The 11,192-nt window shown below is 39.4% G+C and overlaps 1 protein-coding gene across 5 annotated transcripts in view; it reads right to left on the bottom strand.

Annotated features, from left to right (window-relative positions):
• Nucleotides 1-11,192, bottom strand: part of SMC2 (structural maintenance of chromosomes 2) — a 31,976-nt gene that overhangs the window by 18,755 nt on the left and 2,029 nt on the right. For 4 of the 5 annotated variants that reach the window (XM_077817773.1, XM_077817771.1, XM_077817769.1 and 1 more), the window contains 8 exons: nt 10,255-10,404; nt 8,595-8,717; nt 8,035-8,073; nt 7,716-7,826; nt 7,332-7,376; nt 6,381-6,614; nt 3,796-3,945; nt 576-809 (listed from right to left, as the gene is read on the bottom strand). In XM_077817773.1, coding sequence (XP_077673899.1) covers nt 576-809; nt 3,796-3,945; nt 6,381-6,614; nt 7,332-7,376; nt 7,716-7,826; nt 8,035-8,073; nt 8,595-8,717; nt 10,255-10,404 — 1,086 coding nt within the window. The remainder of the gene's footprint in view (nt 1-575; nt 810-3,795; nt 3,946-6,380; nt 6,615-7,331; nt 7,377-7,715; nt 7,827-8,034; nt 8,074-8,594; nt 8,718-10,254; nt 10,405-11,192) is intronic. The other variant, XM_077817774.1, reaches the window with a different exon arrangement.

Genomic DNA, 11,192 nt, shown 5'->3' with positions numbered 1-11,192 from the left:
AACTTTTTGGTCTAGATCTGGCATAAATTAGAATAGTAACATATCTTGCCACAGATCTGCATGATTTAAAATTAAGATTAATCTTTTCATGACTACCAGGACCAAAATCAGGACTTTCAGAGCTTCCCCCCCCCCCACTAAAAACACTGAGTGACAAAGAGAACAAGTAGCCATCTACTGAGCAAGACTGATCAATGAATTTTTATAAGTCTGGTTTTCATATATACAGTGGAATTTAGGGCTTTAATATAGCTTGAACTGGTTACATTTAATTTTAAACAATTAATGTAAACATAAAAAAATAAATTACAGGACATTGACGTTAAAATTAAAAGCACCGAGTACCATGACTTTTTCTTTTTTAAATCTAAAATTCTAATTTTTGTATTTTTTCTCATGTCAGTGCCATGGCTTTTCCTAATGTATGTTAATACAATATGCTATCATGCACTGACTGTTACAGAACATCCCTGTAAAGCATTTTTTGATAACCAAATGGAATGTTGCTGAGCAACAAGACAAAGTTCATAAAAACATCAGTGCTTGTTTGGCACATGGTTAGCTTCTATTCTTACCTGCTTAGCCTCCGTTTCTGCTTTACTAATGTCATTCTTGCACGTCATCATCTGTCCAGCAAGGGTTGCTTCTTCACCATCTTCATTGCTGGACAGACCCGCAGATACGGCATTAAAATGTTGCTGTGCAGCAACCAAAGCATTTGTATCTTTATCACTTGCCTCCTGTAGAGCATTGAGCCCATCTTTTATCTTCTTTACTTCCTTCTCCTTGGCCACTAAAGCCTTAGAATCCTTTAGCAAAACAAATCAGATCAATCAGATTCATTTGAGAGAGTAACATCAACTAGAAATCTAAACAGTATTGAAAAATAAGTTACAAATAGTTTAAGGTACTAAGTTCCCAAGCCCCCTTGCCAGTCTTTGTGGTTGTACAATCATATATTTATATTTTTTAAAATGTTTTCTTGCCCCTATTCTTGCATGAAAGAGCCACACACAGAGGGCAAATACAAAGTGTTGCACAAAATACACTGGAAAAATAAATTACTGTAACTGATACAGATGAGAGGGGAAAAGTTTTTTTTAAGTATTATATCTTTTTACCTGTCACTATTACCAATGACAGAAATGTGAACCTTGACATTCATTTAATCTTCAGAGCATCCATATTCTCATAGAGCACATATTTTAAAGCTATTGTGATCCTCCCTGAACTTCATAAAAAAAAATAATACTAGATGAGGGGTCCTATTCTGTTCATGCACACACCTAATTCCTAATGGGAAATATATTCTTTATATCAGGCTACACATGAACACTAAGTTTAAAACAAAATCTGTCTCTCAGGTGATACTGAAAGGGGAAATCAAATCTTTATTAAAGGGCAAGTTTAGACTACTTTATATAATACATGATATTGTAAAAAAGGCAATGCCACTTATTCTTTATCTCTACAGAATACAGATCCTGGACTTCAGAAAAGCAGACTGACTCCCTCAGGGAACTGATGGGCAGAATCCCTTGGGAGGCTAATACGAGAGGGAAAGGAGTCCAGGAGAGCTGGCTGTATTTTAAAGAAGCCCTATTGAGGGTGCAGAAACAAACCACCCTGATGTGCAGAAAGAATAGCAAATATGGCAAGCAACCAGCTTGGCTTAACAGAGAAATATATGGTGAGCTTAAACACAAAAAGGAAGCTTACAAGAAGTGGAAACTAGGACAGATGACTAGGGAGGAGTATAAAAATATTGCTTGAGCATGCAGGGATGTAATCAGGAAGGCCAAAGCACAATTGGAGTTGCAGCTAACAAGGAAGGGTAACGAGAAGGGTTTCTAGAGGTATGTTAGCAACAAGAAGGTGGTCAGAGAAAGTATGGGACCCTTACTGAACGGGGGAGGCAACCTAGCGACGGATGATGTGGAAAAAGCTGAAGTACTCAATGCTTTTTTTGCCTCGGTCTTCACAGACAAGGTCAGCTCCCAGACTGCTGCGCTGGGAAGCACAGTAAGCGGAGAAGGTAAGCAGCCCTCAGTGATGAAAGAACAGGTTAAGGACTATTTAGAAGAGTTGGACATACACAAATCCATGGAGCCGGATGCAATGCATCTGAGGGTGCTGAAGGAGTTGGCTGATATGATTGCAGAGCCATTGGCCATTATCTTTGAAAACTCATGGCAATCAGGGGAGGCCCTGGACAATCGGAAAAAGGCAAATATAGTACCCATCTTTAAAAAAGGGAAGAAGGAGAATCCAGGGAACTACAGACCAGTCAGCCTCACCTAAGTCACCAGAAAAATCGTGGAGCAGGTCCTCAAGGAATCCATTTTGAAGCACTTGGAGGAGAGGAAGGTGATCAGGAACAGTCAACATTGATTCACCAAGGGCAAGTCATGCCTGACTAACCTAATTGACTTCTATGATGAGATAACTGGCTCTGTGGATATGGGGAAAGCGGTAGATGTGATATACCTTGACTTTAGCAAAGCTTTTGATATGGTCTCCCACAGTATTCTTGCCAGCAAATTAAAGAAGTATGGATTGGATGCATGGACTATAAGGTGGATAGAAAGCTGGCTAGCTCGTCGGGCTCAACGTGTAGTGATCAACAGCTCAATGTCTAGTTCGCAGCCAGTATCAAGAGGAGTGCCCCATGGGTCGGCCCCATGGGTTCAACATCTTCATTAATAATCTGGATGATGGGATGGATTGCACCCTCACCAAATTCGTGGATGACACTAAGATAGAGGGAGAGGTAGATATGCTGGGGGTAGGGATAGGGTCCAGAGTGACCTAGATTAATTGGAGGATTGGGCCAAAAGAAATCTGATGAGGTTCAACAAGGACAAGTGCAGAGTCCTGCTCTTAGGATGGAAGAATCCCATGCATTGCTACATGCTGGGAACTGACTGACTAAGCGGCAGTTCTGCAGAAAAGAACCTGGATTACAGTGGATGAGAAGCTGGATATGAGTCAGCAGTGTGCCCTTGTTGCCAACGCTAACGGCATATTGGGCTGCATTAGTAGGAGCAGTGCCAGCAGATCGTGGGAAGTGATTATTCCCCTCTATTTGGCACTAGTGAGGCCACATCTGGAGTACTGTGTCCAGTTTTGGGCCCCCCACTACAGAAAGGATACGGACAAATTGGAGAGAGTCCAGCGGAGGGCAACAAAAATCATCAGGGGGCTGGGGCACATGACTTACGAGGAGAGGCTGAGGGAACTGGGCTTGTTTAGTTTGCAGAAGAATGAGGGGGGATTTCATAGCAGCCTTCAACTACCTGAAGGGGGGTTCCAAAAAGGATGGAACTTGGCTGTTCTCAGTGGTGGCAGATGACAGAACAAGGAGCAACGGTCTCAAGTTGCAGTGGGGGAGGATATTAGGAAAAACTATTTCACTAGGAGGGTGGTGAAGCATTGGAATGGGTTACCTAGGGAGGTGGTGGAATCTCCATCCTTAGAGGTTTTTAAGGCCCAGCTTGACAAAGCCCTGGCTGGGATGATTTATTTGGGGTTGGTCCTGCTTTGAGCAGGGTGTTGGACTAGATGACCTCCTGAGGCATCTTCCAACCCTAATCTTCTATGATTCTATCCTTGTGGCACTCTGGCATGTTTATGCCATACATTTGTCCCAGCGCTCTTATCCCTCTTGGACATACATTACAGAAAAGTAATAAATAAAATCACAACATACAGCTATTATATATTACTGAAGATGTTTGTAGTGCACCAGTTTAAATATTTTCCTGAAGTTTTAAAAACAAGGGCCTTACTGTTTACCTCCTCCATGCTTTTTACTAATTCTTTACATTTCTTCTCTTCATTTTTAAAGTTTTGCTTCTTGAGATCAAGAGCACTTTGTGCTTTTGTATCAACTCTCTGAGTTTCTGCAAGAACATCTTCCAGTGAACGGAGTACACCACCAACTTCCTATAACCAAGGCAAAAAAAAAATGTAATTCATACTACAAGAAACCTGTATAATAATCATATGACATTGTACATTCTATTCAGCTGCATTGAGAAAGAAAAAAAAAAAGAGATTAAAACCAAATTTCCTTACCACTGTCACTTAAAATTCTTTTAGTTTTAATCATTATAATTACAAATAGGGACCTATCAAATTCACGGCCCCACTTTGGTTAATTTCACTGTCATAGGATTTTAAAAATCGTATATTTTAAATCTGAAATTTCATGATGATGTAACTGTAGGGGTCCTGACCCAAAAGGGAGTTGGGGTGGGGGGGCACAAGATTATTGTGGGGTGGAGAGTGTCGCAGTATTGCCACTGTTATTTCTGCACTGCTGCTGGCAGCGCCGATACCTCCAACGCTGGTTTCCCATCCAACAGACGCCACTCTCTGCCTGCCCAGCTCTGAAGGCAGCAGCGCGCAGTAAGAGTAGCAATACTGTAACCCTTCCCAACAATAACCTTGCAACCTCCCCCACAACCTCCTTTTGGATTGGGACCCCCAGTTTGGGAAACGCTGGTCTCCCCACCGTGAAATCTGTATAGTATAGGGCAGAAGTACCAAAAAGACCAGATTTCACGGTTCATGACGTGTTTTTCACAGCCGTGAATTTGGTAGGGCCCTAATTATAAATCAAGTTTATTTTTCACTATTTATGCTGTTCACTTGATGCAAATCTCTGTGCAATGAACACACAGAGCAAATAGCTTCATTTTAAAAAAAAAAAATCAGTTTCAAGTAAGCTTGACTTCCAGGTTTGGATTTGGTAGCAAGGTGCTGCTATATTTGGGTTTAAATAATACAGGGCAACGTTTGAAAAGTCTACGTTTAAGAATTGTTTAATTGGCGCTGGAAAATATGGTAGAAACATTTCCATTATCTTGCATGAATGCTTATTTTTATAAAAGCTGAATTTTGAGCCCAATTTGACTTGCTGAAGTGTCTTTTAACCACAATATAAAGTACACAAATAACATTTTTGTCATTTTACATTAAAGAGAGTGGATGGGAGGCATCAGAGAATGAATGGTTTTCCAATGGATCTAGAAGGATTTTCATTCATTTATTCTGAACTGTGGCATTTATTTCTCTTCGAGTAAATAAGTTGCCTTTCAGGTGTCTTCTCTCTGGTTGGACATCTCCCCCTCTTTCAAAGATACAAGAATGTTCATTCTCAAAATGACAGGGTTTTCTGAGTTTTAGAACGTCTGAATGTGAATCTTCCACACCAATCAAAGATCTACTTCCACAAATATTATTTATTTCACATGAGACGAGCTACTCACATGCGTAAATATACACAGAATCAGGGCCTAAGTATGCTAAACTATGTTCCTATTTCCACTGGCATGGAAAATAGAAATTGTGAGAATATGACTGCACTTGGCTTAGTTCTTCTACAGTTATAATGCCATTAAGATAACCACATAATCTGGTGTTAGGTGACCTATAAAATATCAGTGTTTATATCATAATAAAATATAATTCTTATTCTTTATTAATGGATGCCGCCAAATAGAAATCTACTCAATCTCAAAAAGATGCTCAAGAACTACAAAATCCCTCTGCCAACTTTTGTGGTGTATAGTCTTATTTTCTTTATCTTAATGCTATTTTGTCACAAGCCGACTAAACTCAAATAACTATCAAATGAAAAAAGTAAAAATAAAAAGCCTGAAAAGACAGTATTTCTAATCTTTCAGTTATCTTAGGTATTACTGGTAATGATAGGACGTAAAATGTTTTAGATGGAAGTATAATTATTAAATCAAGTGTGTCTTTCACATAATGGCTAAGAATTACAGTATGTAGTGTATAAACATAAGCATATAAAACCCAAAGGAAATCATTCTCTCCTAAATTCCCTCTAAGCTGCTCAGCCACCTATTAAGTCCCGTGCAGGGGCTCAGGGCTGCAGTGGGGAGAGGTGCCCCTTCCTCAGCCCCGAGCAGCTTCGGTGAGAGACGGCTGGGGGGAGTCCTCCTCTCCCCACCACAGCCCTGAGGCAGCCTGCACCCCAAGCCCCTCATCCCCGGCCCCACCCCAGAGCCCATAGAACCCTTACACCTCAACCCTCTGCCTTGAGCCCCCTTTCACACCCCAAACCCCTCATCCCTGGCTCCAACCCAGAGCCCCCTCCTGCCGTCCGAACCCCTCAGCCCCACCCCCACCACATTAATTTTGTTCTGTGCACCAATATGAAGGTGATGTGTCACACATCACCTCTATATTGGTGCACATAACAAAATTCATTCCGCGCATGAATGTAAAATATTACAGGGAACACTGGTTCTCTCTATATATTTTAATTCAGAGAAATGAAGTTATTCCTTTCCAATTTAATCCCTTGTGTTAATATATACATCAACATAAACGTATTTGTGTTCACTTACCTGATCTCTCTTCTTTTCCATCTCTGCTATTTCTTTGTTAAGTTCCTTCACCTTTTTCTCATTCTCAGCCATTGTTTCCTGAAGTTTCGCTATGTTAGCCTGCATTTCCTTTAACTCATCAGCAGAACGTACCTTCGTCTCTTCAGCCAAGACAAACTGATATGCAACATAGAGACGGCTTAAGTGTTCTATCTCTCGCATTACCTTTTGGTACTCTAAATAGGATGATCGTTCCTGAAAGAAAGGGCCACCAATAAAAATAAGCCATCATTAAAAGTTTTTTGTAATACGCCCATGGTATTTCTAAAAAGTTCTGTATAACTTTATGATCAATATTTGTAGCTATACAAGCCAAGGCGAGTAATTAAATCTCATGCTTCAAAGGATATATGTCAATTCCCCTAGAGGGATGAGAAAGCAAGGAAGGATTCTCCTTTCCTACATACAGTAGTACCCAACTGGCTGTATGCGTTACACTTTTGCCTTCCTCTGAAGCACCAAATGCATTATACATACACATGCCTGCTTAGCAAAATGTTAGCAAATGTTTGCACAGTACAGGCTGTTGTATTAGCATCAACACTTGGATATCCTTTTATGAACCAAGTTAAAACTTCATCTTGCAATTGTCTTCGAGTTTTTTTTCTCCATAATTTCTTGCAGGTCCTGAATGGCCAATGTTACCATTATAATTAGACATTTGAAAATAAAATATCACCTCTATAAACCATGTTTTCCACATTAAAAAGATATTCAGACTAGAAATGTGTGTAGATGTTTTAGAGTCTAGGAGAGCATTTTGTTTCAAAAAATGAATCATTGAAGAGATTATCCAAGTTAGTCATGCTATTTTCCAATATTTTAAAAATTGGCCCCCAGTGTAATTTCACCCAGCAGAACACTAAGTCTGTTTAAAAGCCAAAAATGTATTTCTGGTCTAATGATCGGTACCTCTTTCAGTTTCTGTAAGGTTGGAGTGATTTCTTCCTCTAAAATCTGAAACATAAAAAATAGAATATATTTTCAGATTCTTAAATCTGAAAACTCTCACAAATCCTACTACTCTGACCACATGCACATTGCCTTAGGCAGAAAAAGCAAACTTTCCACAAACCATAAATATACAACAAATGGGGGCAAGGGAAAGAGAAGGGACCATGGTGGTGCAAATGGGTCAAGTATAGCCTCTTCTATTGTGGCAGAGAAGCTTTTGTTCTTTCTAAGGCTACACAACAGTCAATTGAGTCATTCAAGTCACCTTACAACTGCTATCACTGATGGTTATTCAATTTATGTAAAGCATTAAAAAGCCACACAATTGCAAACACGTAGTACCGTTTGAATTTCTTTCAGTTTTGCCTCTTTTTTCTCTATAGTTTTCTGGGCAGCTATTTTCTTGCACTCATACATCCTTGTACCAGCTGCTTCTTCAATCATAGCTAAAATCTGGAAAAACAAAAACAAAAAAAAACCTACCCACCAAGCTTATGAAATTGCTTCAAAATCACCAGTGTTAAACAAAAAATTTTCCCTCCCCACCTTTCTTCAAAATACAGTTCCAACAGTCCTGAGCAAACAGTCAACTCAAAATTTTACACATATAAAAGATATCAAGAAAAAAGAGAAAGAAAGGAAACATCAGCTGTGTTCTCACCTCTGGAGGTTTCATGTTTAGAACCTTGGTAATTCGTCCCTGGAAATAGAGGCAAAAATGATTATGGCCCTTAAACTCAAAGTGCACTAAACTGTCATATAAAGTGTAAGATTTTTATATATTAAATTCTCAATCAAAACTTTATCAGGTAGTATAATAATTTTTTAAAGATAAATTTATTCTGTCTAAAAGAACAAACCTGGTTTTGCTTCAGTTATCTCATTCTTGAAAGTTCAGATTCAAATCTGAAACAGCTTGTGTCTCATTACAGTCAGCTGGTAAGTATTATGTGCTATACTTTATAACTTTGCTTATGCTGTGTCCCGCTATACATAGTTACACTGATCAGGCACATTGCTTTCACTCCCTGTTTGGAATCTCTTACTGACTGACTGATTTTGATTAAATTCTTAGTCACAGATTTGCTTTTGAGAGATTTGATGTCAGTCAATATGTGGAAGCCTCTGTGGTAATAGAAACAATGTATAGAGCTAATGTAAAGCAAAATTCCCAAATCCAGCAACAAAGGAAGTAAGTTTTTAGGAATATATATATAATACCTGCATAATGAGAAAGTGAGGGTTATTGACATTGAGCCCAACAGAACAGAAGAGATCCTGCACTCTTGTGTTGTTTGCATTCACACCATTGATTAGATACTTATTTCTACCACCAATGACGACCTTGAGAAAAAGAAAAATGGGATACTCAAAATTAACTAAAAATGGCTTTATGGTTTGAGAATACAAACTAATGGAATTCTTAGATGTAGGAATCTGAGCAAACAACAAATGGAAAACAGTTTCAATGTGTCCAGAGGGAATTAACAAAATTACAAAATACACAGATCAAACAAACCCTCTCATCAGTTTGAAGTACCGTTTTTAAAATCCTCTACCCCAACTGCAAAAATGTGAGCTAAACCCCCATGGCAAGTATCTTTGGCAATTTCTTGGCAGTCAGAAACAAGTCTCTCAGTTCAGTGTCAGACCAGAAAAAAAAAAAAATACCGCCACCACAACTAGCAAACTTGTTGTCAGTTTCATCAGAAAGGTTATGGTTAAGGCTATGTTTTAGTCACTGGTATTTTTAGTAAAAGTCATGGACAGGTCATGGACAGATGGGAGGTGGTGGGGTGGTTGGCAGGGCTGGCAGGCTCTCTACCCGGCTTCTGGGAAGCGATGACATTCCCTCCCTAAGCTTCTAGCACTGCCAGCCAATGGCAACCACAGCCAATGGGAGCTGTGAGGGTGGTGCCTGTGAGTGGGGGCTGTGCTTGGAGCTAGGAGCTGAGGGACATGTTATCGCTTCCAGGGAGCCCCCCAAGGTAAGCGCTGCCCAGAGCCCTCATCCCCTTCCACGCCACAACCCCAAGGCCTGAGCCCCCCCCACAAACTCCTCCTGCTGCTGCTGCTGCTGGGGGGGGTGGGAGGGAGGCGGTGGCCCAAGACTGCCCAAGCAGTGGCCAGTATGACTGGCCTGGGGCTGCCTGAGCTTCCTGAGACTTCCGTGAGAAACTTGCAGCTTTAGTTATGGTTAATATGGGTCATGGGAACCAATTACTTCTAGAGGTGGTCCCTTCGTGTCAAGTCAAAGCACACTCTGAGACAGCATAGGAAAGCTTCCAGTGCTCCTGTCTGTACCACATCTGCTTTGTGAATAAATGAATTCAGTATCGCAAGTGGACAAAAGGAAAGGAGAAAGGCAGAAAAGGGAATAACACTATTTTCTGTATGGGACAATATAGCTTGCTCCAGGAATGTTGTCTCATGATTAGGTGCGTTTCCATTTAAGGGAGTAGAGTCAATGTTTATGGTATATGGAATACTACAAAATTTGGAGTATGAACTGTGAAAAGGCAACTTGTTATATCCTTATTTAGTTGCTTAGCTCAAATCTTATATAGTTTGTTATTGAGTTCACTCTGAAAACATTGCTTTCCTAGCACAAGTTCATGAAGTTTTCAAGAGAGCATATTTAAAAAAAATTAGTGCACAATCAAGTAAAAGAAACCAAGTGTTCTTTAGAACCTTACCTGAAGAAATCTTGATTATGCAAAATAAGTTGAGGCGTAAGGGTGGAGAGCATTTAAAAAAACCCTACAACATTGAATTCTATACCATCTAGTTGAAAAATAACAATCTGCCTTTTATCTTAGTATAGTTATTTTCCACTGAGAATGGTGGAAATACATAAGTCTTTGTGATGTTAAACACTCACCTGCCTGGTGACTGTGATCTCATCATGAGCCTCAAATCCCAACGGACTCTGTTTCTTGTCAGAATTATCAAACGTGATTGATACAGTCGCTTTAATAATTCCAGCCTGACCATTTTTGTAAACCAAATCTTGCAAATTGGATGCTCGCACCTGAAAATGTGGAAGAGGAATACATTTATTAACAGAAAGCCATTGCATTGCTTCACACCGTGCACTATTAATTGCTAGAATTTGAGGAAAAATGTATGAAATATTTGAAAAATAGGAATACTATACATTTAGATACTCTAGCAGATCACAGGTATAAAACAGAGCATGGAGAAAATGTGCAAGATGTTTGCATGGTAAACTAACATACAGTAAGTCAGCTAAGCATTTTTTTTTAAACCAGATACATGAGAAAAATTAAATGCTTAGATTTAGAAGCACAATGACAAGATCAGTTAATACATAAGTGCCTTTATGTAACGTGTTTGATTTCATGATACAGTATGTGTGTGATTGTAAAGATAGCATAATAGGATTTGCTTGCAATTTTCCTGGATTTCCCTAGAATCCCAGAGCAGCATTGTTTAAAGACTGGGATCCACATTTGCTTCAAAATGCACACTTTTCATATAAGTAGCAGTAGACGCCAGTGTCTTTTAAATACAAATCATTTCAACAAAACCTGCTTGCTGTTTTTCTGATGAGTCAGCTAACAGTGTTCTCAGACCAGCTCCAGATATGCCCAACTTTATTATAGAGAAATAAGTTTGTGTTATATTCAGTGATTGTACTTTTACCTACCAAAAGTCTGCAGTTCCAATCTACGACTTCCTAACTTGGCATTTTTTCCCCAGTGGTTCTGGGCTGCATAGTTTATATCAATGTATGATTATTACTGCTATACAAAGCTAATATATTTATAGTCTCCTACAAAGTGTTTGAAAAGAATT

This window comes from Eretmochelys imbricata, chromosome 5 (genome assembly GCF_965152235.1).
Source record: "Eretmochelys imbricata isolate rEreImb1 chromosome 5, rEreImb1.hap1, whole genome shotgun sequence".
Lineage (NCBI taxonomy): Eukaryota > Metazoa > Chordata > Testudines > Cheloniidae > Eretmochelys > Eretmochelys imbricata.
The sequence above is the reverse complement of the archived record's forward strand: the minus strand, read 5'-3'. Positions and strand labels throughout refer to the sequence as shown.